We start from the raw sequence: 27,828 nt of genomic DNA, 5'->3' as shown, positions 1-27,828 counted from the left end.
TAATTCTCCGAAATAAGTCACTTTTTTTAACCAACATGACAGCTCTCATCATCGTCATGTAAATGCCGCGTCACGCAAAAGCTTAGAAATTCAAGCGTAGTCTATCACAAAACCAAGAACCCATTTGGAGCAAAAATTTCTTTGAATATTAGTTTTCAGCTGCTCTTATACATCATGAAATTAAATTATCAGGAAGATCAATAGTTTTGTAGTTTTAATTTTAGTGACGTCATATGAAAACCGGCAATATTCGACCAGGCTAAACAAAACCGAATACTTACGACATAAAAATTACTGGAAACAAAAGAACTCTCTTATTACATATTTCACTAAACATGGAATAAACTGGCGAGGACTTGAAAAACTGTTCCCTGTATTAGGAACTTGTTTTGAGTTTAGGAACATTGTTTCTGTTGCAGTTTTCGCTGCGATGAGCCCGCGCTGCTTGTGGTTTTCATATTGTTACTCATTAACTCTTGCGAGGCCTAGGGGAATTTTGCCATGTGCTATCAAAACTAGTAGTCTATCTTTTTGTCGAGTGTCGAGGGTCGAGGGTCCCATGTCGAGGTTCGAGGGTCGAGGGTAATTTTTTTTTTTTCTGAGTATTTTTTTTGTTTTGAAATGTCACAAATCGTAGGAGTCGTGAATCGGAGGCTTGTCAACCCCATTCACTACATAGAAGCGTGTTTGCTTTGTCATTAACATCAAACCTAATTTGGTAAAATGTTGCGGAGACTTCCTGTCACACGATCAGTCGAACTTTTCAATAAATTTTCTGAAATACACGCCGTGACTACACTGTAACTACTAGCTATTACAAAGGAAGGGCCCGGTGGAGGAAACGTTCAAAAAAAGTCTTTGATACCGTCCCTTTCAACTGCCGGTCAATCAAAATTCAAAGATTTGACAATCACACTTCCAAGTTTACCCGCCCACTTGGGTACGTTTTGGCGCCACTCCGCAAACACTTGAAGAGGAGCAAAGTCAGCAACGCGTACGGGCATTTTGCCTTTTGCAGTTTTGACAATCAGGATGAATTATAGGAAATCGAAAGAGAAATTTCTGTCGGATATCGACTGTGATCTTTTACAATATCCAGGGGAATTAAGGAAGAAAGGGTTCACCTCAACATTGTCCGCGCGGTATCAAGCGAAAGATGATCTTTATTTTCTCCCTGAAGGCCACCAAAGGTAACAAAAGGTAACAAAAGGTAACAAAAGGTAACAAAAGGTAACAAAAGACTAGTCTTGAACATGATTGCTCGGCTAACAACGCCGGCCTGAGAGAGTAAAAAGCAGCTTGAAGCGTCCAACAGCGTCAACAGAGCAGTTTCAAAGCCCTGAATCAAATTTAAAATTTCCTGCACGAAAAAAAGTCTCCACGTCGAGCTGAACTGAACAATGATGCGGACGAGCATCGAGTACCGAAAACGAGCGACGTTTATCTTCCGACAAGCAGGCGTCAGTTACTTAGCCCATGTGAAAGGTTCACTGAGGAAAAGACTGAAAAGAGGCAAGAATTAAAGTTTAACTTAAGGAAGCAAGCGCTAAAAGATAAGAACTTGAAGAAACCTCTGCCAAGATAAGAGACGCAGCTTCCGCGCTTGGAAATACCGGTCAACGCTATGTAAGCTTAATTGTCATGAAAGAAATCACACAGTTCGCACCTGCCGAATGGCAAAATGTGAGTCAGTGTTTTTCTGTGGATAGTTGAGTAGGCATCCAGGTGAAAAACAGGATTTTCAACAGAAAAAAAGGGAAATAGCAGCATTAGAAACGACTGCCGCGAAAATAGAACTGGATTTGAACTGGCTTTCTCCCGAGTGAAAGTAGTTCTTTGAATAAACACGTAGAGGAAATTTTGCTCGAAAAGTTTCTCCATGAATACGTTTAATATGTTTCAAATTCCTCTATTTATTTCCTATCATTCATTCTGACTAGGTATAAAATTCTACGTGGAAGATTGTATTCACCAAGTTTGAAGAATGTAGTTAGCTAGAGGACGCTCAGTTAATTTTTCTAATTTTCCATACATTTGTCTGTATTTTTTTCCCCGCGAACCCCTTCCACCCGGCCAAATTTACAGACAAATGTATGGAAAATTAGAAAAATAAACCGAGCGTCTTCTAGCCAAGCTACATCCTTTAAACGTGGTGAATAAGCTCGCAAACCTCACAGATACTTTTCATCGGGACCAATCGCAAAGCCCTGCAAGTTGACCGAAGGAGAGTGGTAATTTAGATCGCAAAACTCAGAGATATGTTTTTTGGACAGTGAATTTACCGAAGGAAGGAAATAGCCGTAAATTTGCTTCCGAAGCTTCCATCGCCTCCAGATTTCACCTACAGTTCCTGTTTGATAGATGGCAAAGGAATATTTCTCATCGCGGCCCGTCAATAACACCGGAAAACAATGAAGCCAACACTCCACGAAATCGCATTAGTAGTAACAAGACCTAAACGACTACAGCGACATAGCAAAAAAGGTACACAAACGAAGTCAGGAAGGCGTTGTTATTTGTTTTCCACAGTGAAAAATTTGAAGCTAAAAATGTGAAATTCGAAGCGAGTGAGGCACTTTGACACAACATTGTCACTATCAATACAAATATTAACGCGAACCACATTCTGTTATCCCTATGCGTTATCTTTTTGTTGAAGAAATTACAACTGCAAAACTTAATGTTTAGATTTATTCCTACGCGGAAAGCCATTCAAAAGTTGATGGCATTAGTACATCGGCCAAAGCATCCAGCGTGATGAAGTCACATGAAAAACCGGACTTTGAATGTTATAGAAGGTTATAGATAAATAATCAGGTCTGTGATATATTATTAAACTCGCGACATGGGACCCAAAAAGATATCTGAATCGAGAAGACTACATTTAACCAACTCGAGGAAGAACATGTAGACCGGACTCGACTGAGCGGCGGAAAATAATAGATTCTACAGTAAGGAGTAAAACAGCAAACCCAGAAAAAAATATTACCCTCGACCCTCGACCGTCGACATGGGACCCTCGACCGTCGACATGGGACCCTCGACCCTCGACCCTCGACCCTCGACCCTCGACCCTCGACCCTCGACCCTCGACCCTCGACCCTCGACCCTCGACCCTCGACCCTCGACCCTCGACCCTCGACCCTCGACAAAAAGATAGACTTCAAAAATAACGCCGCCACGCTTTTGTTTTGGTGGTTAGCCGTAAACTGTTTCAAGTTTTAGTGTTCAGGATGGTATTCGGCAGTATACATCAACAACGTATGTATTCATGCCTGTTGTTTTGTTTTATTTTGTACTGTTTTCCAGCGAACGTTTAGTGATCGTTTGTAATTGTTGTTTAGGTTTTACCTACTGATTTATCTGAGTTGGAACGACGTGTATGCTTGGAGTTGATCCGGTCATATTCCCTAATATACCTGTTTGAAGTTCGAGGTTATATAGCCAGGCTGCATTCCGTGCGGGCCACGGAAAAGATCTTCAATGCGTGGATATTTGCCTTTTTCGATACAATTAACTTCAACTTATCTTTCTTCTCAGCTCGTGAGCGGGCGGAATTCAACAAATCCTGCAATCTGATTGGTTCCTAGAGCGGGCGGAATTTTCTCATCCGGACCACCACAGCGGGCGGAGACCGTCGAGTTGATCTATTTTCTTGAACGAATTAGCGGTAATAGTCAATCTTTCGCCCTTTATTGACTTCGAATTCCACAGACGATTAATCAACGCAAGTTTATCTCCATTCACCTTTGAATGGCAAGGAAAGTCATTGTAAGTTGATTCAATTGAGTTTTTTGAAGTTGTGAGGGTTTGTTTGGTTGTAGCTCGGCGCTGTAATGGCGCGTAATCCCGTGTGTCTCTCTGTACAATTTTAAGTAAATAATTATACAGCTGCATCAAAATCCAATATTGCCAACAGATTTATTTTTTGTTAATTTTTGCCAACTATCCAAATTTAAAATAAATTGGATAGTTTTTGCTCGAACGTTTAGTTCAGCTTTGAACAAAATGTCCAATTTGAGAAAAATCTGGATACTTTCCATCAACCAATCAAATGCCAAGATAAATAAAAGAACGAGTATTGGCCAATCAGGTTGCCGCTATTATCACTGCCATCAAACGTCAGCGAGCGATGGTAGCTCACTAAGTCTTATTATGTTTTGATAATGGCGGAATTTCCCGACTTTTCTCTCCACCTTTTTGACGTCTCAAACTTTCAAATGGAGTCTTCAGCTAGGTTTCCAGAGATAGTTGCGACTGATTTACTTGAGATGAGGGAGAATAATCACAACTAGAACTGTCAAAGAAGCACAAAAGACCTGGGTATGCTGAGCGAAGCGAAGTAAGAAAGGTTGAGGAGATTCCCGAAGACGAGCTTGACAACGTTCTTTACCGATTTCATGCAGAGACAAGGCTGCAAAACGGAGATGAATACGAGCCAGATAGCCTTGCTGTTATGCAAGGCTCCTTAGACCGCCATCTAAAGAACAACGGTCAGAGTTACAACATACTACGAGTCCGTAAGTTCGTCATGTTCATCTGCTTTTGGATGCTATATAATTAATAGGTAATAGGACTACATGCTTGTCCAATTTGGGAATAATTGGATTCAAAAAATTCCCCTGACAGCCAAATTGGACTCGGCCTACGGCCTCGTCCAATTTTGGCTGTCCTCAGAATTTTTCTCATGCAATTATTTCCAAATTGGACAGCATGTAGTCCTATTACATATACAAATAAACCAGGTGATTTCATTATGAATCATGCGAGTCCTTGTAAATAAAAGTCTTTTGACTTAATAAGTGTACGTGTGGTATTTGCGGTTCCTTGCCAATTCTCGTTACACAATTGTCGCACTATTTGTTTACTTTCTTCCTCCTAGGGAATTCTCGTTGCCGGTTTGCCGGTACTATCAACGATGACTACTTTAACTTGAAGTGTCCCATCGGTTGGTAAATCATCGATGTTCAGGTTCGAATCAATGCAGTCCTTTAAGGCTTGCTGGAACTGTTCAGCTGTTCTGCAAATAAAGAGTTGCGAGAGGCTTTAGCAGAGTTGACACGACTAGACTTGCGACAAGGACTGCTGCCCGTCTGAGTTTCGAGCAGCCGCTTGGATGCGTTGATCCTCTGTTTTGGTGGAGGTTTGTAAGCAGCCGCCTCACTGCCCATTGAACTCTGTACGAGTTGGTATAGTGTTCCCAAATTCCTTATTTTGCGAGCGCAAGGATTACATAAACGGTCTGAAAATAGTTCGCTGTCTTAAACTACTTCGACTCCAACCGCTCTGCAAGTATCGGGCAAGGATTTCTCCTCGTGTATCTTTTCGTTTTGATGGTTTGAAAAGATTTTCTGACGAGACATAGCCAGGTTTACCAGGTTGAGATGCTGTTCCGAATTTAAGCTTGAAAGAACATCGACAAATTGTGCAGCGTTCGCTTGGAGTTTCTCGCTCCCCGTTGACATCTTAAATTTTCCCGGGTTTGACAACTCACATTGAGTATTTGTTTTGAAGGAAGTAAAATTTTACATGCGGTAAGCTGTAATTGGCTTACTCAGTGACAGACTGTCAATCACTAGGTGAAATCAACCGTGAAAAGTCGATGGGCGGTCGGTAGGCGTTTCTCGGAATCGAGGGGTTTGCGGGCAAGCGTTCCTGTTCTGTGGGCAAGATATTTTTTGACTAAGACTAACAAATGAACTAAACAACGGGGACCTCCGGTGGGAAACATTTTTGGCTGGTTAGCTTATCGTTTCTTTGTTATACCGCCTTGCCGGTTCTTTGTTAGGTTTTCTACGAATGGTCCGTACTCTGTGCCTTGATCGTCCTTGTTTAAGCTGGAATGTTCGACAAACATTTCATGGTGCTCTTGGCAAACTCGAAGACAAAATCAAGGGCGAAAAGAAACCACAGATTATAAAGGAGTGATTTTGGATTTTGTTCGCCAAGTACACGATTTTTCCATAGCTGCTCTTGATCTTTGTCGAGAAGTACATTTGTCGCATTCGGTCGTTTTCCATGTCCTTTTTCACGAGGAGCTCTTGCTTTTCCCTCCAGGACCTGTCGGCACTCGACAAATTCTCCGTCCTTCACTATGGAAATTATGCTGTCATTTCGTGAGTTTGAGGTGTCTGTCGAAGGCAGCAAACATAACCCTTGGACTTACTGTCCGTCTCACAGTCTGGAGTACTTAGAAGCTGCAGCTTAATTTTCAGTACGCCAACTTAATTAACATGAACAGAGTAACTGTCCCGGTAAGGTAGTCTTACAAGACAGTTGTAGAACTAACTATTTGATATCCTGATCTCTGGTGTATTTTACCTTGCAGTATACGTCGTTCAAATGCATTCGATCGCAAAAATTTGGCGCCTACCTATACGGAGTTGCTTCTGCCATTGATTGCTTAACTTGGGTTACAATGCTTAAAAACTTGGCAAAAAATTACTATGGCCAAAGTTGCAACGGAAATAGATTTGACTGAGTAACCTAGCAGTAATAGATTAGGAACACATTAATACCGGTAACGTATCAAGATATCTGCCAACATATGCAACCAAACACGTTATTCTGCTACCTAGCCATACTCCAACTGAACCAATGAACCACTGCGCCTATTAAGGGCCCATTAACCGATCTTTTCGAGCCGTGGCTAAGGAAAATTTATTCTCACATAACCTCATCATTTTTATTTCCTTCATAGTTATTTCATGTATTTTAACTTTTTCATGATCAGTAACACTAGTGATCACGTCATCGGGCCAGGCCCATGGTCATTTGACTAATACTGAAAAAACGCAAGGGCTCCCAGGCAAATTACTTTATCGGGATTTCTTTCATTGATTTAATATTTTAATTTAAATCCTCATTACGCTATGCATAAATTTTGTTTCATTTCTAAAAGGTCAGATTTTGAGAGAATTTCAAAATATTAAAACATTCGTAATTTTCTGAAAAGAACATGATTTTGAAAAAGGAATGCATAGCTATCTTTCCAACGTTGGCTTTGATCGAAATCCGTCGAAAAAGGCTGGATTAAATGAAAAACTGCGTTTCCTTTAGCATTTAAAGAAACCGGAAGTGCGCTCGATATATATTGGACGATACCCTATCAGCGCGTGCGCAATTTACACTACCAGCGCACTTCGGTAAGATCATACAAAGCCACACGGAGTTAGTTTTTCTCTTTCTGTTGCTCTTGTTTATCTGTCTTTCCCTTATTTTGTCTTTGCTTGTACTTTTTTTTTTTGCTTTGTATTTTGTGAAACACAAAGAAAAACTTCTAAAATGTAAGCGAATTTGCAAGTTTTTGAGTTGTTATTATTTTCCGCGCTCAGGCTGACGTAAGTAACCGATTCATGCGCCCGCTCGTGCGCGTTGCTAAGGAGGTGAAATTTCACTTCCGGTTACTTACGTCAGCCTGAGCGCGGAAAATAAAAACAACTCAATAACTTCCAAATTCGCTTACATTTTAGATGTTTTTTTTTTTTGTTTGTTTCACAGTAAAAAAAAGTACAAGCAGAGACAAAATAAGAAAAAGACAGAAAAAGAAGAGCAATAGAAAGAGAAAAACTAACTCCGTGGGGCTTTGTTTGATCTTACCGAACTTCGAATTTCGACGAATTTCGATTAAAGCCAATGTTGGAAACATAGCTATGTATTCCTTTTTCGAAATCATGCTTTTTTCAGAGAATTATGAATTTTTCAATATTTTGAAATGCTTTCAAAATCTGACCTTTTAGAAATGAAACAAAATCGATGCATAGCGTAATGAGGATTTAAATTAAAATATTAAATCAATGAAAATTGCCTGGGAGCCTTTGCATTTTTTCTGTATTAGTCACATGACCATGGACGTGGCCTGATGACGTCATCACTAGTGCTACTGATCGTGAAAAAGTTAAAACCCATGAAATAACTCTGAACTAACTAAAAATGATGAGGTTATATGAGAATAAATTTTCCTTAGCAACGGCTCGAAAAGATCGGTTAATGATCCCTTAAGGTGATTTCCTAGTATTTCATTGCGCATCCCTACTGCGCTCGATATTCGCGTCATTAGCGCGCGCACATGAGCGCGTGCTCGTACAAACGTAAGAGGTTTCCCTCAAACTAAGCTCGACAGCGAAATAAATGCCCCTTTACTCTTAAACGAGCACGGTCGCCCCCGACTTTTTTCAGGTATTTGCTAAGAACAGTCCAATAATGAACATATTTGAAGAAGGAAAAAAGGTTTGATAGTAGAACATAATTTTTTTTTGGAAAATAGTTCCGTACTGGGTGTATTTTGGCCAAAGCAAGGACTTCAAGCTAACCACGGAACTGTCCGAAAAAGTGCAATATTCACACAACTAGGTAATCAAAAACGGCTTAAATGAAGCAACTGCTTATGTGAATAAAAGAAGCTTTACTTGCAAGATAAAATTTTGTGTCTTTCAAGCAACCAAGACTTAACTCTGTATAAAGGCGATTCGAATTTTTAACGCGCAACCAGTAAAATACCCCATTTTAAGAGACTGCTGACGCGTAAACAAGCACGGTGACCCTATTTTTTTATTGCATTTTTTTAATGTTCATATCATGAATATTAATTATGCCAAGTTTCAAAAAAAGTTCGATAGTAGAACAATTTCAAGGGAATTACATTTTTCACTCCATCTTGCTTAATTCATGTAAATGGATGTGCGACCGAAATACTTGCAGATAACTGATATGTTTTTAATTGTATTTCTGATTTTCTTTTGTTTTACAAATACTATGCAATGAAATGTCCATGGCCTTAATCCATATGTCATTCTGATTGCATCGGACTCAAAGATGAATAAAAATAAGAAGGTATTACATAATTGAACAAATTTACCATAGCAAGTTTTCTTAGCCCCTAGACAAAAGAGAATGAAAAATTGCTTGAGAGGAAATTACTTTTTAGATGGATCAAGAGGGAGCGAGGTGCAGAAACGAACCAATATTTTGTTCCCAGAAGTCAGGCTGTATTAAACACAAATTCGAAGATTTGCAAAGGGCGTTTATTAAACCATTTTATTACACAATGACTAAAAACAATATACATCTACACATGTTCTATTATTGGTTATAAATGGAAATAACGTCCAAGAATAATCGAGTGATTATAAACTTTACTAATCAAACGATCTCATGCTAATCTTATGCTGCCGTAGACCTTGGATTGACTCAGGCGCATACAGAGTCTTAGGCTCCATTTACATGGTCTCGGGCACCCGAGACAACCCTTCCTCCGAGGTACCCTGGCCGAGGTAACTTTAAGTTTATTTCTTTGCATAATTCAAGCAACCGTTTACATTGGGATCGCGAACCCTTCTCTGGGGGCGAGGCAACTTGGGTGGGAGAGTTGTCTCGCCTCGGCAGATAGACTAAGCCTGGCAAACGGGACAACTTTTCTTCATATAAACGCCTATTAGGTACAACTCTCGGCGTGGCGAGTGTCACGTAATGTGTAGGTTTAGGATTTAAAGCAAAAATTCGTGTCAAAAAAAGTAAAAATTAACTCGGCAAAACCCACTGTGATCAAATGACCTTGAAAAACTCAAAGAAAAAGGAATTTTTGCACATTTGATCATTGGAGTTCCTCGGAAATGGGATTCACTTCCTGCTCTCTGAGGCCAAGTCAGCGTGTTACAATGTTTCTTTTAACATATAGGGGTAAACTTCCCCCCTCAACCTAGATCCGCCCTAGATTAAGTAACGATTTCTTTCGGTGCAAGCTGTTCTTTAGAGACTTTTTTCTTTAACCGATTGTCGCTTTTAAGGCAGAAAAAGTCTACTTGCAAATGAATCTGTAGGCGAAAAATAAAATGCTCAGTGAACCTTGCAGTTGTTAGTTTCCCTCTTGACTGTCACAAACTGCAGCTTACTTTTTAAATTGCCGAAAGAAATCGCCGTAAGGATCACTGGTGTTGACAATGTTGATCATTACCCTGTTGTTATGTTCGGAACTCTACGGCATGATACATGAGCTAGTTCTTTATTTATGCAATATTTACATTTACATTTATATGTTCACATTTTCCTTATTAACCAGAAAAAAAAAGTTCATCACAATATCAGTTAACAAACAACTACTTTTCCTTTTCGGGAGTCTACAAACGGAGATTGATGCTTCATATGCAGCTGTACGTTACGGCTATTCATTTGGGCATACATTATCAATAAAGCTCTCGGATACATATACATTTTCTTACTGCTATAGGTAGATAAACATATAGCATTAAAATATCTGAGATTATAAATATCGAAAAGGTCAATAGAGTTATTTGGTGTCGGTCACCAAGAAACCCATACAAATGTTATATTTCGATTTTTCAAGTGGTATATTTACATCGATCACTATGTTAATCATGTTCTCCGGCATCTAAATGAACGGAATATCTATGTTTATAAAATAAGAAAAAAGAATTCTACTAAAAAACGGAATGATAGCCAAGGCAAATATCCATAGCTTTGAAGCGACGTTTTATTAACCCCAAATTGCTGCTCCTTATATATCACCCTTAATTACTGAAATTTTTCAATCTACTGTATCAAACAGCCAAACATTTAACCGCCAAAAAGCTTTAAATTAGCAACCGTAAAACTATAGTAACCGTCATTTAGACCCTAAACTATTATTTAATTGGCTGCATGGATAAACAAAGAGTTTTTCTCTGTTTCAGCTGTTACGAATAACAACAAAATGTTGGTAAACACATGTATATATCTTGCTCATAACATCACGCGGCATACAAAGCACGTCACGTGTTTACAACCATCAGTGGATACCCGAGTGTTGTAGCATGGGATAGAAGTTAAATATTATTCACGGAAAAAAAGCAGCAAAGACAAAAAATAGTAATCATAATTAAAATTAATGAAGAAACTGAAATCAATACCAGATTGAAATTAATCAGAAGCAAACGTAAGGGGAAAAAGGAGGATCAGAACAAAGCTACAATCAAAATAATGTTTAGAATGTTTAGTCTGATTTGCATCAAACAACTCTATAACATGGAAACACTTAAAATTCCTTTTGATCAGCTTGTTTATCTCATATTTTGAATAAGTTAAGAACGTGAATGCAGGGATGTTAGGGCAAGTCAACCAAGATAAAACACCTCCACCTCATCAGGTGTGAAGTAGTTAGTCCCAGCCAGGATTGTGTACTGGTCTTGTACTCCACTTGGAACAGAGTAGTCGTTGTATTCACCAAAGTCTGAGTAGGAATTAGTGTTACCGTTGGCATTGTCAGCAATGTAGATGTCACTCCCTGAACCAAATATTGGACCCTGACTTGAGACCCTGAAAATTGCAGATGATGGTTTCGCCACCATGCTCTTAAATGGTCCAAGACCTTCTTTGTTGCGAAGTGAAAATATGAACGCATTGGAAGTGGAACCAAAAGCACCACTGCTGGACTCTGAATAAGTAGAACATTCAAGCAAATATTAATGATGGGAAAAGACACGAACAACTAGAGGTTGAAAAATTTATCACGTTCTATGAAGGTAAGTAATTATCAATTCCCGCCTGAGGTATGCAGAGCATTAATCATGTTATGGGAACAGGGTTAGCAGTTATTTATAATCAAAGTGAAACGATAACATCTAATATCTTCTTTAGCCTATTCAATACTACAACTTGTAATTATGGTCTTTTCAAAGCAATGTTACACTTAAAAATTTAAAATTAAATAGTTTGAAACAGCGGTTTTATTATACCCCAGGGAATGTCAGTGTATCCTCCAAACACGTACTGTCCCTTTTTGATGATGGTGACCGTGTCACGTTTGCCATCACACCTGCTGTGAAAGGTACTGGCAGCCCAGCCGTGAGTGGAGGCGCGGTAACACAGCTCCCACTGAGGGTCCAATCCAACAGCAGGCGTCAGGAACTGATAAAGGCGACTTTGGTAAAATGCATTCCCACCTATTATAACCGAATCAGATGAAAAACCTACAAAAGAAAAACAAGGTCTTAACTTAGGTAAAGTAACACAGCTAGTAGTAACACAACAATTTCACAACAGTAATTCAGTGCTCAGTTAAACAACATTAACCAATGAGAAAACTATCCTTTCTGATAGAGGTTTCCTCAAATATTAAGAGCGTTCGGTTACATAACGGTTATTTCTTGTCTTCAAGAACTCCACTGAAATTGCGAAATTTGAAATCTTTTTGTGGGGTTTCTCTTATGGGGACAGGCCTATAACACAACCTTGACTACTTACTTATGCTAACTACATTAATATTCATCGCCCCCAGCCCGGGATTACTTCATCCTCATTGCCAAAAGTGATGTGTATGTGTGTGTTTGTATAAAAAGTAGGAGTGCTGTTTGTTACGAATGTTTCGATGTTTTAATGCAGGTAAATGTTGGCTTTGTGGGATACTGATCCGTTAAGATATAATTCTTTGAAAAAAACTTTTTCGTTCAAATTGATTTGACAATATTTTTCTTTGTAGAGCTTTACTTCGTTTTAGAAATTGTCCACGAAATTCTTTTTTGACTAACAATTACGCACGATTAGTGGCCATGAATAAACAACAGTGTTTTCTTGCGGACAGAGTGGCATGTTCTGACCACTAGCTGGAGCCGTGTTATTTCAGTCTTGACTCAGTTCAGCCACTATTCTAAATACATGTATATGTGACTGGCTCGCCTCCTACAAGTTGACATTTTTAACATTAAAAGTAATTAGTATAAATTCGAGAGCTAAGAAAAACATAACAACAAAAACAAACAACAACCACAACAACCACAATAATCAAATATACAAACTCACAAAAAACTCAGGACGATATCATCAGACAGATTAACAAAAACAAAAAAACAAAAAAAGAGATATTGCTGCCTGTAAGTCCCATTCAGATTCGAGTCCATCCATATTTTCGAAAGACAATTCTTGGACAGTGCATTAACGATACATGTGTTTCGATCTTCACTTCGCGACAGCTATGAGTGTTACAGGCAATATATATATTGCTTGTTTTTAACCTTACTAAATTAGACAATTAACGGGAAAAAAATAGCTCACCTTTCGAATCCTCACAGTTTTTGCCAGTGTAGTTCGTCGTGCAAGTACATCTGTAGTCGTCAATCTCGTAAAGCGCTTGGCAGGTTCCACCGTGCTGACATGGGTAACTTTCACAAGGACTCTGGCAAGGAGGAAGCAGTTTCGGGAAATTAAGAGGCTGTCCGCCTAAGAATCGACCACTTAATTCGGATCAAAATTTCGATTTCCTTCAAAATTTCTCCACGAAACAAGGTTTATATAAGGGAAAAGAAAACACATTTCTTTGGTTTTTATTCTTGATAATAGTCGAGATTTTGTGAATGTGATCGATACCCGAAACCCTCAAATTGAGCCTTTCACGAAGCCGAAATTAGCCTTCTTTCGGATGCTTGCTGCCGAGCGTATATTTAGCGTACGAAGATAAGAATTACAGCACCATTAGATACATCATTTTACTTAACAAAAATGGTAAAATCTAACCTGAGTATGAAAAATTACTAAAATTGTAATCACTTAAACAGGACAATGTCAACGCTATTTTCAAAAAGTGGGCCAGGTGGCGTAGCGAAAAGCAAAATTTCTCATAATTATGACTTATTCGGAGAACCTCTTGTATTTTTCTGGAAACTATTAAGATAGATCTCTGAAACCATGGAATAAAATTTTTTGGCATTCTTCCGTGTGAAGAGGTACGATCGTAATAAAATGACACAAATTCGCCATTTGGCGATCTACAGCATTGGGAAGCCACCTGAGCAAAGGATTGGTTTTAGCTTATATTTTCTGATTGTTGTAGCTCAAATATCAGTTTAAATTGAAAGCATTAGTAATGAGCTGATAATACAATAATAGCATTCGATATAAAACTTACCCTATAAGTCTTAAAATTATCCATTGAACGTGAAATCGATGTGTTTGAATAGCAACAGGAACTCACGACTCGCACGGACTTTGCCGCCTGAAAACCCGCCGTAAAAGGAAACCGAAATCCCGAGACTTTCCTTGATTATACAGTAATCAATTCTTTGATATTTTGCCCAAGTGCAAACTACTGTCTCTGAAGAGAAGTCAATCATTTCATCGAGCTTGGACTCATCAATCACGGTAAAATCGGTGAAATATTATTTTGTTTTGACTTGTAACACCGCTGACCAATATTACAGTCATTACATCGGCAGTGAAAGGCGGATGGCGGTAAAGAGGGTGACACATTTATTTTTATTTATCCTATTCTTATTCTTATTATTTTTTTTCCAGACATCAAGAGATTGGCGCTGACCTGGAGTCAGCTAGAAAGGAAAGTCCAGGACAGAGATAGCTGGAGAACTCTTGTTGGTGGCCTATGCCCCAGGAGGGGCACTAGGCATAAGTGAAGTGAAGTATTCTTATTTTTTCATCAGGCTAGTTTCGGTCCAGAAACAATAAACTTTTAGCAGTCTCTGCCGTTTGATAGACATCTTTACATTTCTTAAGCTGCTTATATAGAGAGTAACACAACGTAGTAATCAACGGTGGCTTCTCACATAAGCTCCCCCTACTGAAATGCACATCTGCATGTTTACTATAATAAGGTACAACCAGATGCGTAGGCATATGGTACAGACTATAATTACATCGTCAATATGGCTGAATTACAAGGTATCAAGACGTTATTCAGGCCCTTCAAAACACGGACATTTCTGCACAAAAGAAGCCAAGTGTTCCATCAGATCTTGTTTTTCTATCCTTTGATTTAAATGAAATATCAAAGTTTTTCAGGATGGCTTTCAACATGACAACATTAAACTTTGACAGTTTGCTGCCCTTGCAGTACTCACAAAGGTCGTAAACATCGTAATAAATTGGATGGAGAAGACCAGTCTTTTCAATAATGTTGTTTATAAGTACAGTTGCCTATTGTTTTCTTCTTGCTCTCCAAGTATGTCCTCTAGTTCCGCCCCGTCATCCACATCATCCGTTTGTTGTCCTTTCCTCTTTGCAGAAGCCAGCCGGGAGAAGTAGCTTTTAATCTGATTTTTTTGTAAGCCACTCCTCTCTGGGAAAGCGACGGTTATTCTCTTCATCTCGGGCGTTTCTCATGTCTGCTGTAACTTGATTGCGATCTGCCTTCAAGCCTGTTTTTTCACCAAGTTCAAACTTTGCATTCAAATATGCCTTAACCTTTGGACTAAAACACGTTGAAACACGAGGGTTTGAAAGAGCCCATCCTTGGCTCAGATCTGAAGGCGGCGTATTTGCCGTTTCTTCTGAGCTGCGAATACCACTGCTGCTTGTACTACCATCTGCTTGCACTGGATCAACTGTGGAAAAACGCTTGGCCCATTCTCACCTCATGCGGTCGTAAAAGCCTTCGGACATAGGCGTATTTCCGTGATTTCCGATTTCAGCATGTATTTTAAGCTCACAGAAGCTCTTGAAAGCCTTTTGGCATCGAGGTTCTGGACATTCAAACAGGGGCCTTCTCCAGTTGGTTCTTCCGTGTCATTAATCTCTGGGGTGCTGACATGCAGGTAGCGTGCATTTCTCGTGGTAAAAAAGTCTCCATTCTCTTGAACAATAAGCCCGGTTGCAACTTGCTGCTCTACAACTACGTCATCAAAAGGAATTAGTTTTCCCGGTCCTATGTCATATGCCCTACAAACGCGAAGGCCTTTGTCATCGTACGTGAAGTTATGGAACTTGCTAAAGCCATCAATTGAGATTGTTCTTTTTCTCGTCGATGACACACACGGATGCACTTATCCCTCGGACTGACCTATCATGAAGAGCAGTGCGCATGTTTGCCGCGCAGTTGATGTCATGCCCTTCGTCACAATAGCAACGAATTGAACTCTTCATGGGGCACAAAATTCTGTCACACACGTCCTTACCATAGGCAGGCTCGGAGTAGTCATAACGTTTCACCTGAACGCCTAACCTCAGCCCGACGTCTTTCAAAGATGCAATGAGGGCATTGTTATGATAGCGTCCCGCCTCATCCGATCGAAGAAACACGCCGTTAATTAAGGGCTTCCATGCCAAGATATTCTTTAGAAGATTCTCAAAAATAGAGCAGACAGCGAACCAGTCCTGCTGGCAGTAATCAAAAAGGTGGGCGTATGTTTGGATTTCCACGTCACTGGATGCGTCTTGTTTAAAAATGACGGTCCAGACGTGCCAGCTGATACCTCTTTAAGCGAACCAGACTGCTTCTCCCTGTACTTCATTTGCAAGAATTTTATCGCCCCGTCCATTACCACCAAGGCAGAGCTATCGTTAAGATTTCTCATGACCTCTTTCTTTGTCTTGTCTTGATTCACCGATCGAAAAATGTGGGCTTTCCACTGAAAAATATCAGTTCTGGCCTGTTCAAAGTCATACAAGAGATCCTCTTGATATTTTTTGCTGTACAAAGAGGCAGATGATTCAAGAATCTGTTGCTTTATATCGTTCATGACATCTTTAAGGTCCTCACACATGTAACTTCTCAAATGATGCCCATGATCACATTCCTCTTGAAAATTCTTCTCAACTGGGTCACTTAAAGCAAATTTTCGGCAGTGATCTTTGCAAGGTGAGCTGTCCTCGGTGCAGTGGACTCGGTAATCAGTCTTTAGATATCGTTTTCCCTCTTGCAGTCTTCGTTGTGCACGTATGCACCACTCCCTGTCACTCCCTTTTTCTTTGAGATCGTCTACAATTCTCTCCATTGTTTGAAAACCCGTAGCACCATCGGCAGCGATATTATCTAATCCCTGAAGTGACCTAGAATGACAAAAAAGCTATAGATTTTAAATGAGTAACGAACCAGTGAAACAGTAAATACATTAACATGCAAATGACTATCTCACCTGCGTTGAGATGCCTCTGTAACATCTAAAATTTTAAACAAAGTTAAGCGACTCAAAGGGTTAAAGCCTTCCTCTTCGCAGAAGCTCTGGTATTGCTTGACCATGGTAGATCGCGTGACTGTCCGGACTACATTTGGCATGGGGATTTTCTCTCCGCTGTCTAGTTTCAGTATTCGGCTACCATAGGCCACGTCTTGGTAAAAATATGGTCTATTGGCAAACTCAAGAAAATGGTCAACTTTTCCCATATCAAGGTGCGTATGATGCTTTAGCTCCTTTTCTGGTATGGTTCCAGGACCATGCAGTTTCGCATGTTTTCTTGCTCGCTTCACTTGATAACGGGTGAGCTTTTCGTACGGTTCGTGAAGCTTCATTAGTACGGGAATTGGACACCTGAATGCGTAAATACTGAGGATCCGTGTCCTGAGCCCCGAGGTCTTGGCATTTCTGTAGGCTGTCATCAGCGCTTCTAGATCCGAAGAGGGCTCCATCCCACGCTGAGAGGTGAGGGCTTCGTATAGCTGAGCTCCGCTTTCTGGTGCAACCATGTTGCACACCAAGAGACAATCCTCACTGGCTTTTTCAACACATTTTGACTTGGCCTCTGGGCTGGCACTTTCCCATGGAACGTCTAACTGAAATGCAAGCGGAGTGTGCTCTGCATTTGATTTCTCAGCCACAAGATGCATTGTAGTATTGTATGTAGACAAAAGGCTATCTTCATTAACAACACATCCTTGATATCTAGAAACTAAAATATAGAATGATTAGACTTTTGATTAAAAAGAAAGGAATTGCTGAACGCACCGTCCAACTACTTCACGTGTTCTCCCCCTTTTCAGCGATGGCTTAACATTTTTGATGGAGATATAAGAGCTATGTTATCGCTATTTTGAATGAAAGGACAATGGCACCAATGACGGTATTGATTTGTCTGAACAAGGCGAGTAAAAAGTTGATTGTTCTCGCTTATTACACGTACAGTAGGAGCGCAAATTGGAAGAGGGAGAGGGTGAAACAAGAGCGTTTATCATAATTAAACATGAAGTCGTTAAGCGGGGCGCTCATTAGAAAGAGAAAGAGAGAAAGATAGATGGTTGGGAGGAGGAGGAGTGGAGTTAGAGAGCCAGAAAGCAAACCATTATGGACATTACGGTAAAGATGTGTTATCTGGTAAAAAAGTACAGTACATTAAAGTATTACAAAATCACCTCCCGGGCTACAATCGACGTAAGTTTCGTCCAGTGTCCTCGTAGGCGTTGGTACTTCCTTGTACGGCGTCAGTTGGCGTCAGTTAGTCAGCTTGGCTTGTTGCTTGGCAATCCTGGTAAACAGTTACATTTCTTCATGAATGACAGGGCAAAGACAAATATTTCAATTTTAATAAGTGAAAAAAACAAAACAAAACAAAACAAAAAACAGGTAAATTACATTGATTTCGTGTTTATAAAATAACTGAGCTACTACACGCGTTCTCATCGGTCGATAGGTGTGTTTAGATGAGAATATGTAAACACTGTTGTGACGTTTTAAGATTCGTGCGTATTATCTAGAGTTATTTTATAAAAGCATAGGACACTTTTCTATTTTTACAAAGCCTGATCTAAACACTCGGGGGGCTTGCAGAATTCTCGAAAGTTATGCAAACCCTCGACTACGTCTCGGGTTTGCATAACTGTCTCGAATTCTCCCAACCCTCCTCGTGTTTAGACGAGTATGTATACACGAAAAAAAATTGCTCAGTTTTTTAAATATAAGACTTTTCACTATGCTTACATAGTACCTCTTGCAACTTTCAGCGATCGGAGGCTTATCTTCAGAAAAACTTTGGAGCCCCTTCGCCCCCTCTAGTTTCTCCTTGTGACTTTTTCGGCATGTTGTACAGATTGCAAACCAAACACAAAAAATGAGATGAATAACAACTAGGACTATATTTTGCCAGTCAAATTTCTACAGTGGTACACTTTCAAGTCTTAATAATTATTTATTTAAAAAGTAGTATACTTTATACTTACGGGACCCTATTTGTGCCTTTTCGCCAAACAAAGTGTAAATCTTCTTCGAGGTCTTCAAGTTGATTACAATTCCTTCTTCAATTTTTTTAAACTTCCCGGCGTGTTCTGGGTATTGACAGGTTCTGGGGGACTGCCAATACCTGCCAAGGTTGTTTCTGTGTTTTGGAAACACAGTCATCTCTTTAACCTTGCTAGCACTGAGGTCAAATAGGCCAGCCCCAGCGAGAATTAGGTCGATCTCAGTGACCCTGTCGCGTGACAAGTGACATCTGTGACATCTGTGATTACTAATTTCCACCACACATTCGCGGAGAAAAACTATATTTTCTTCGCCTCTATTTGGCCCGCAATGCTCCTTTAAGATCACAGAAAAAGAGCAAGTTTTCTCCACTGACATAATCTTGCTAGCATAACTGCTTCGCAAGCACTTTGTTTATCGATTATCCATTGATTTGCTCAGTTACGAAGTTTGTTGATACGGTCAGCGGCAGTTCTTGAAGCGAACAAACATGGCGACTGGTATTTCAAACGTAATTACTCGATTTTCTTTTTACTTTTGACGCTACTGGTGCATTCGTCAACCGGAGAAATTGTTGATTCGATTACCTACACTCATTTCACGGAACTAATTAGAAACATTGAATATTTTGAGATGACAGTCACACAAGATTGAGGAATCGAACCCTGCTTCCTGTGCTGGTCATAACAGTGGACTGATAGCCGAAAAAAGTGGAATCATGTCATGATGCCATGAACGTAAAGCGGTGGAAATCATGATTTAAAGGTGACGTTTTGAATTTTCTTCCTTAGCTGTGATACCAGGTCATCTTCGTTTCTGAATAAGACGAAAAATTTGAAATTTATATACTTAGCGTAGTGGTCGTGCTATTTGCGTACATGACCAGTTGCTGAATTTAAGACAATTTACTCCGTAGCTATCCTTTCATTTACTCCAGTGCCAATAAATTTTATTCCATTGTTTCAAGGGTCTATCTTAATACTTTTCAGAAAAATACAAGAGGTTATCCGAATAAGTCAGAATTATGAGAAGCTTCGCTTTTCGCTACGCCACTTGGCCCGCTTCTTGAAAATGGCGTTGACATTGTCCTGTTTAAGTGATTACAATGTTAGTAATTTTCCGTACTCACGTTAGATTTTACGAGTTTTGTTAAGTACAATGATGTATCTAATGGTGGTGTAATTCTTATCTTCGTACGCTAAATATACGCTCGGCAGCAAGCATCTCAATGAGGGCTAATTTCAGCATCGTGAAAGGCCAAATTTGAGGGTTTCGGGTATCGATCACATTCTCCTCATAATCTCGACTATTATCAAGAATAAAAACAAAAGAAATGTATTTTCTTTTACCTTATATAAACCTTGTTTCGTGGAGAAATTTTGAAGGAAATCGAAATTTTGATGCGAATTAAGTGGTCGATTCTTAGGCGGACAGCCTCTTAAGATCATTAAGATAATCTGTGGTACTTTTTGAACAAAGAGTTGCTACTAAAAGCTCACTAACCTTGAATATAACTGCGGGAATAAAAGCAAAGTAAACCACGATGTAAATTACTCACAAAGGGGTTTGTTACTGTACGGTAAATCCACAATTTTTTCAGAAAACGTAAATTAAGTTTGTAAAAAAAAAAAACAATTCTGCGAAAATCTTTGAGAAACCTCGGATGATCTTCGGAAATCTGCAGATAGTTCCCCAAGACTTCAGAAAATTTTCTAATCACTTTTATTAGTCGTAATCGGGAAGAAGTCGGAAGTAGCTGCAAATTGAACTTGTGTAGAGACTTGCGATGGGTGGCCAAACGGACTCGCAAGTTTCCTCGCAGGTACAGGCAAGTTGCAATAAAAAACAAAAAACAAACAAACAAACAAAAAAACAAAACAAAATACACACACACACACATTTCAAAACTACGGGCTTAGTCCCGCGCGACCAAAATGTAACCATCTTGGAATAAAACACAAATAGCGGTGATAAACATATTAAACTTACGCATTTTAATAACTTGACGTTTCGTATGCTACGCAACATATATTTTCAAAAGTGGAATAAAGACCGTTACAATTTTTGAAAACTATATATGAAATGTAAATAAGGGGTCTGGAAACGAGATTAAGAAACATCTGTTTCTTAACAGTAAAACAATAAAAGCCTAAGCTTATTAATAAAGTATCAGCTTCTCACTGCTGACGTTTACATTAAGAGCCGGCTTAAGTTCTTGGATGAGCAAAGTTTCTTTAATTTTACAATGATAATCTGTTTTACCAGAAGCTAGAATATCAAAATGATCCCACTTGATGTTGTGACCTGTGGCTTTTATATGGGGTGGGGTCATTCTTAGTGAGTGCCTTGAAATGTTCCGTTTTCCTATCATGAAGCCGTCGTTTTGTTTTGCCTATGTAAAAGTCACTGCAGTCCCAGCAAGCAGCTTTATAAATGACCTTAGATTTCTGTGAACGATTTAGACGGTCCTTGTATTGAAAGAAAGATTTGATTCGGCGACTGCTTTGAAAAATTATCTTAAGATTGACAAATGAACAGAAATTGTATACACATGATTTCAGACGCTTAGAGACTTGGTCACTTTGTACACCTAAGTAAGGTAATAAGATGATAATATCTTTCTTCGGAACCGTAGGGACGGGGCTGCTTGGCTTGTTTCTGTTTCTGTTTAGGACGTCGTTAATGTTGTAAGTGATAATACCTAGTGGGTAGCCATTTTGAAGCAGGAGTTTGCGAAGGTCATCAAGGGCAGATTTAAGCAGGAAAGCGGAGGAGCAAATTCGGTAACAGCGATAAGTAAGTGTACGAATGAGATTTATTTTGTACTTGCGTGGAGTGAAGGAATCCCATTTAGTATAAAGGCCAGTAAACGTCTTTTTTCGGTAGATGGATGTGGCAAAAGTGTTGTTTGGGCAGCGTTTGATGAGGATGTCTAAAAAAGGAATTTCATTGTCTTGTTCAAAATCAACAGTAAATTTGATACTCTTGTGACGACTGTTTAAGTATCGCAGGAACTCATTAGCAGTGTCTTTGCTGTCAAACATGGTGAAAGTGTCATCAACGTACCTATACCAGAGTGACGGACGAATTTGACCTTTCGTGACCCATCTTTCTTCAAAGTGACACATGAAAATGTTCGCCAAAACTGGGCCTAACGGTGAACCCATGGCTACTCCATCTATTTGGTCGTAGTATTGGTCATCGAAGAGAAAATGGCTTTTCTTAGTAGCAAATTCTAATAATTTATGCAGAGCATCACGAGGTAATGTCGGAGGATCGGGTAGAGAATACAGTTTTTCAAGACAAATCTGTATTGTTTCATCAAGTGGCACATTTGTAAATAGTGAGCAGACATCAAAGGAGCACATTATTCCATTGTCATGTTTGTGTTTTTTTGCCCAGTCTGTAAAGCTAAAAGAGTCCTTAACAGTGTGTTGGTTTGTCGAAATCGGCTGAAGTATACGAACAAGGTAAGAAGCAAGGTTGTAGTTGTAGGTGTTAACAGACGAAACTATAGGGCGGAACGGGCAACCGGTTTTATGAACCTTTGGAAGACCATACAGCACACCAGGAGACGATCCACAGGGTAAAATCTTGTGGAATGTTGCTTCATCAATAATTTTATCATTTCTAAGCTTGCGAAGATATGTGGACAGACTTTCTTCTCTAGAGCTAGTTGGATTGTGCGTTAATGGTTTGAATTTGGTGCCATCAGAAATTAACTGTTTCATTTTGTTAAGATAAACAGATCTGCTAACAATGACAACGCCATTTCCTTTGTCCGGTTTGGTGATGATGATGCTGTGATCATTGCGTAAATCAAATAGGGCTTTCCACTCGTCCTTACTAAGAATGTTTTTCTGTTTAGAAAAGTCATAGGAATAAATGTAGTTATAGGAAATATTCCTCAGCTGACTTCTGAGTCGATCTTGGTTATCGTTGCTTAATGGAAGTTCCAGTTTAACAAGATCACGATAGAGTAACTCAAAAGAACATTTGACATCATATTTATCAACGTTTTTAGGAGGCAGGCAGAATCATAAACCACGTGCTAGAACGTTCTTCTCGATCTCAGTCAAGACACGATGTGAATAGTTGAAAATGATGTCGTCGTTGTTTAAATTTGACACTTTGGGGATTCCAAATTTACGTTTCAGATTGTTGAATTTCTTTTCAAGCTTGCGCGAATTGTGCTCTTTGATCTTAAAAGCCTTCGTTTCAATAACAGAGCAAACGTGGTTGTAATCAATGGGAGAGAGAATGGTCTTCAGTAAGAAACGCGCTGACTCATACGACCGTTGGTAATTACGGCGGACAGAGGTCTTCTGGGCCAACTCATACTTCAACAAATCCTCCTTGAACCTGCGGCATGCTCTGGTTTCATGAAAATTTGCTCCTCCGCTTTCCTGCTTAAATCTGCCCTTGATGACCTTCGCAAACTCCTGCTTCAAAATGGCTACCCACTAGGTATTATCACTTACAACATTAACGACGTCCTAAACAGAAACAGAAACAAGCCAAGCAGCCCCGTCCCTACGGTTCCGAAGAAAGATATTATCATCTTATTACCTTACTTAGGTGTACAAAGTGACCAAGTCTCTAAGCGTCTGAAATCATGTGTATACAATTTCTGTTCATTTGTCAATCTTAAGATAATTTTTCAAAGCAGTCGCCGAATCAAATCTTTCTTTCAATACAAGGACCGTCTAAATCGTTCACAGAAATCTAAGGTCATTTATAAAGCTGCTTGCTGGGACTGCAGTGACTTTTACATAGGCAAAACAAAACGACGGCTTCATGATAGGAAAACGGAACATTTCAAGGCACTCACTAAGAATGACCCCACCCCATATAAAAGCCACAGGTCACAACATCAAGTGGGATCATTTTGATATTCTAGCTTCTGGTAAAACAGATTATCATTGTAAAATTAAAGAAACTTTGCTCATCCAAGAACTTAAGCCGGCTCTTAATGTAAACGTCAGCAGTGAGAAGCTGATACTTTATTAATAAGCTTAGGCTTTTATTGTTTTACTGTTAAGAAACAGATGTTTCTTAATCTCGTTTCCAGACCCCTTATTTACATTTCATATATAGTTTTCAAAAATTGTAACGGTCTTTATTCCACTTTTGAAAATGTATGTTGCGTAGCATACGAAACGTCAAGTTATTAAAATGCGTAAGTTTAATATGTTTATCACCGCTATTTGTGTTTTATTCCTCGTTAAACTACGATGGCCCAAGAACAAAAGCCTTTATGTAACCATCTTGGTTGCCATCTTGAAATCCCCGCAGACGTCTCCTGTATTTTATTGGCTAATAGGTTGCTATATCAACGAATGGACGTCACTCAACTAGGGTTGACTGCAAACGATGAAAAACTTGCTTCGACTTGCATGCTAATTTGGTCTCTACCAAAGTGAGTGCAAGTCATGGCAAATCAACACAAGTGCATGCCAAACGGAGTCGCAAACAGACCCAAGTTTTCAATCTGCAACTTCTTGTGGCAAGTTTATTCTATTTCATCGCGCTTTTTAAATACGCTAGGAAAAACAGAAATTGTTAAAGTACGGGAGTTTTAGATTTTATACATATGATAATTAATAACACCTAACAACTCGTTTTGAGTACATGGTTTACTATTAAACAGGTAAAGAGAGGTTTTTCCCTCTTCAGCTGTAACTCTCGGAACGATTAGATGGCAATTTAAGATTCAAACTCGCTTAGTTACGGACCAGAAGCATATCACCTAGGTGATATGCTTCTGTACGGACCGATAGGGGAAAATCGTCAGGAATTCTAGTAAAAGATACACTTTGAAAGAACTTATAAACTTATTTTATCAATTTCTTTAGGTTTTCATTTTAATAAGGGAGAAGTTCTTTCATCCGGATCAAATTACTTCATATGTTATTGAGAAAGATATTTAATGGAATTTGAAAAGCTATTTTAGTTTAATTCTGGCCACCAAATTCCGCTGCATATAGAAAAAGTTCAGTACCCCTCATGACCATAAAAGGGATTTTATCTTTCCAGGATGCTCAACGGAGTAGTCAAATGAGATCCTTGAGATCCTTTTATTATTATTATTATTATTATTATTATTATTATTATTATTATTATTATTATCGTCCTCACGTAATGTTTGTTTAGAGTCCTTAGGGCCGAGACCAAACCATGGTCCTGGGGCACTAGGGGATAGCCAGTTTTTAGCTTGATAGCACCCTCCTCAAAATGTGTGCTGTACCTAGCAAGGTTATCTTTTGTAGTTCACTGATGCTTAATTGGCCGGGAATTCTTCCAAGATAAGTTTCTAGTCCCTTTTTGATAGCTCCAAGTGCTCCAATGATAACTGGTATCGTTTCCGTTCTCATGCCCCACATTCGGCTTGTTTCGATTTCCAAGTCCTTATATTTGGATAGTTTTTCACTGACTTTCACGGATGTGTTTCTGTCTGATGGTACTGCCATGTCAATAAATTTACAGGTTTTCGTTTTGTGGTCTTTAATCACTATATCGGGTCTGTTGGCTGTTATTTTCCTGTCTGTGTGTATTGGCATGTCCCATAATATCGTGACATCCTCGTTTTCTGTAACTGTTTGCGGCTCATGGTCATACCACTTTTCTGATGTCTTTATATTATTATTATTATTATTATTATTATTGGCTACTAGTTCCCAATTCGGTTCAAAAAAGTGCAAGTGGCTGATGCTAGAGTATTAGAGCGGTATTTGTCAGGTTATTTTAATCTTCAGGGACCAGGGGGGTGACTCCCATAAAAAATGGAGAGGGGTGCTCATCGTTCCTTCTAGGGGTTTTAGGGAGCTTTTTCAGCACCTTTTAGAGTATTGAGCCCAAAACAATATGAAGGGCCGGAGAAAAGGTGTTGCTTTAGAATTAAAACCCCTCAGTGGTGAAAAAATGCTCCAAGCTACGGCTCTTGGTACCTCTAAGGGGTTGTTTCCAAAATTTCCGACGAGCAAGGCCGTCGGTTTTCTGTAGGAGTCCTTCCGCCCCCCGGGATTAGGGGCTGCAGTAATTTAAGACTCACCCAGTCGTAGATAGCGTATATAGACTTTAGACATGAACCATTATTTCACAGCAAAACATTTAAAGAGTGGGCTATATAGTTACTTAGTTACTTAAGTTATAAGTAGCTTGCTCACCATAATGCTGTAATGATGGAAACTATGATTCTCTTTGAACTTCTTAGATGCATTGTACTTGTCAGTTGCAAGTAAGTCACACGATACATTTCCGTTTCGCAGATGCAGCGCTCTGGTGTTTGTGGAAAAACAGCGATTGTTCTTTACGCATCGCAGCAGACATTGTCTTCCTGTTTGGACAGTGACACCTTCGATTTTTGGAACGTCAAGGAAATGATAAAAATGTTCTATGAACTGTGCATATCTCAGTGGCTTGTTCGGGTCGCGTTGAAGACCGCCCAAGTCACTGGCGTCACAAAAGCCAGCGTCTAAAATCTCAAACGTAAAGTAGATAAAAGTATTCGCTGATAAAAGCACGAATACGTTCATGGCTAATAACAGGAGGGATTAAATGTAATGACTTGATCTCAGCTTCACAGATATGCTTAACACCCAAACATAATTTATTAATAGCGTTTTTAAAGAATGATGTCTATGAATTAATTGATGTTTACTTAACAAAACTTTTTGTGACAAGTTCCAAAACATAACAGTCAGGGTTTCAATATAATGATCATACAGTTAATTGGAAGTGGCAGACGAGTTGTACTCAAGTTTAATTTCACTTTTTTTTTTTTTTAAGGGATGGCTAACATGTATATTGGGAATAACATTAGAAAGTGAGGAACACTGAGCAAACGAATAGAGTGAAAAAAGTGCCGTGCTAAAAAAAAAAAAAACATTATGCCAATTTAAATTTTCGTCGTTAGCCACATGAAGAAATGTTTTGACGTCTTTGAAATTAACATGAAATGTATTTGTGTGGCCTGAAGGCATTGCTGACAAGTTGTGCCCAACTTTAATTTCAATAATTTGCCCTAGTTTATGGAAAACATAGCTGTGTCCTTTTAAGGCTAATATTCTTCTACTTAAAATGACACGGCAATGAATAATGAATAATCGCGAAGAGTCAAACTTGCGAAATGTTTGGCAGATATGAATGCTAAATTGCTTTAAAGTCTTTGAACTGACAGAGAATAATATTGCGATGGTTTCCTGTAATGACAGCTGCTTGTCAGTATGTCGTTGATGAGTTGTGTTCAACTGTTTTTTCTAATTTAAGCAACTGTATAAAAAGTATAACTCATTGTTGGTAAGGCTATACAGTTATCTTTCTACTGAAATGTAAAAGGTAATTAATTATTAATACAGGCAGTGAGTAAAAAATTCTGAAAGTTTCTCAGAGGGCTGGATAGTAAATTTCTGAAAATTCTTCGAATATGTCGAACTGTTTATTTGTCACATATTTAACACTTTTCTGAAGTTAAGTACATTATATAGCTGCAGGAGATTACTCAAAGTTCATTCAAGTTTTTCTAAAGAGACCTCAGAAGCATTAACAAATAATTCAAAATTCACGTAATAAACAGTCCGGCAATATGCTAGTTTTGGAAGAAGGACTGACGTCACGATTCTGTTGTTTCGCCAAAATCGCAGAAAATATTCGCGAAAAAATATGGGCTCTTAGAAAAGCTTGGTTCTAGGTTTCATCGTTCAATATCCGGAACTTTCAAAGTCTCATTACAAACCTTTGCTCTCGAACGTTCCTTGTGCGAGAGTTGTGGATGTTTGGCAAAGAGAATCGATAAAAGCCGCGTCATTTTGGAACGGCCTTCGAAGAAGGCGCCACCATTTTGACGGGCATCGAATGTAAGTATATGTTTTTACGTTTTTATTTCAATAGCTTGCCGCATTTTTCGATATCGGGACTAATTTTCCTTGAAACTAAATTATGT

General features: G+C 39.1%; 2 protein-coding genes across 2 annotated transcripts; both read right to left on the bottom strand.

The window, feature by feature from the left end:
- Positions 1-10,996: 10,996 nt before the first annotated feature.
- On the bottom strand, positions 10,997-12,009 carry LOC145494869 (uncharacterized; the record flags this gene model as incomplete). The annotated part of the gene is made up of 2 exons (XM_081474432.1): positions 10,997-11,428; positions 11,730-12,009. Coding segments are annotated over 2 exons (600 nt in total), but the record flags the coding sequence as incomplete, so codon positions are not given.
- Positions 12,010-13,019: 1,010 nt separating this feature from the next.
- Positions 13,020-26,422, bottom strand: LOC145494834 (venom prothrombin activator hopsarin-D-like). The gene is made up of 2 exons (XM_081474410.1): positions 26,054-26,422; positions 13,020-13,165 (listed from the first exon to the last, which is right to left on the bottom strand). The coding sequence occupies exons 1-2, from the start codon at positions 26,420-26,422 to the stop codon at positions 13,022-13,024; spliced, it is 513 nt and encodes a 170-aa protein (XP_081330536.1). The 3' UTR covers positions 13,020-13,021.
- Positions 26,423-27,828: the final 1,406 nt, after the last annotated feature.

The sequence above is a fragment of the Orbicella franksi genome, chromosome 8 (genome assembly GCF_964199315.1).
Source record: "Orbicella franksi chromosome 8, jaOrbFran1.1, whole genome shotgun sequence".
NCBI classification, from domain to species: domain Eukaryota; kingdom Metazoa; phylum Cnidaria; class Anthozoa; order Scleractinia; family Merulinidae; genus Orbicella; species Orbicella franksi.
Note: the sequence above shows the minus strand (reverse complement) of the source record. Positions and strands in the feature narration are given on the sequence as shown.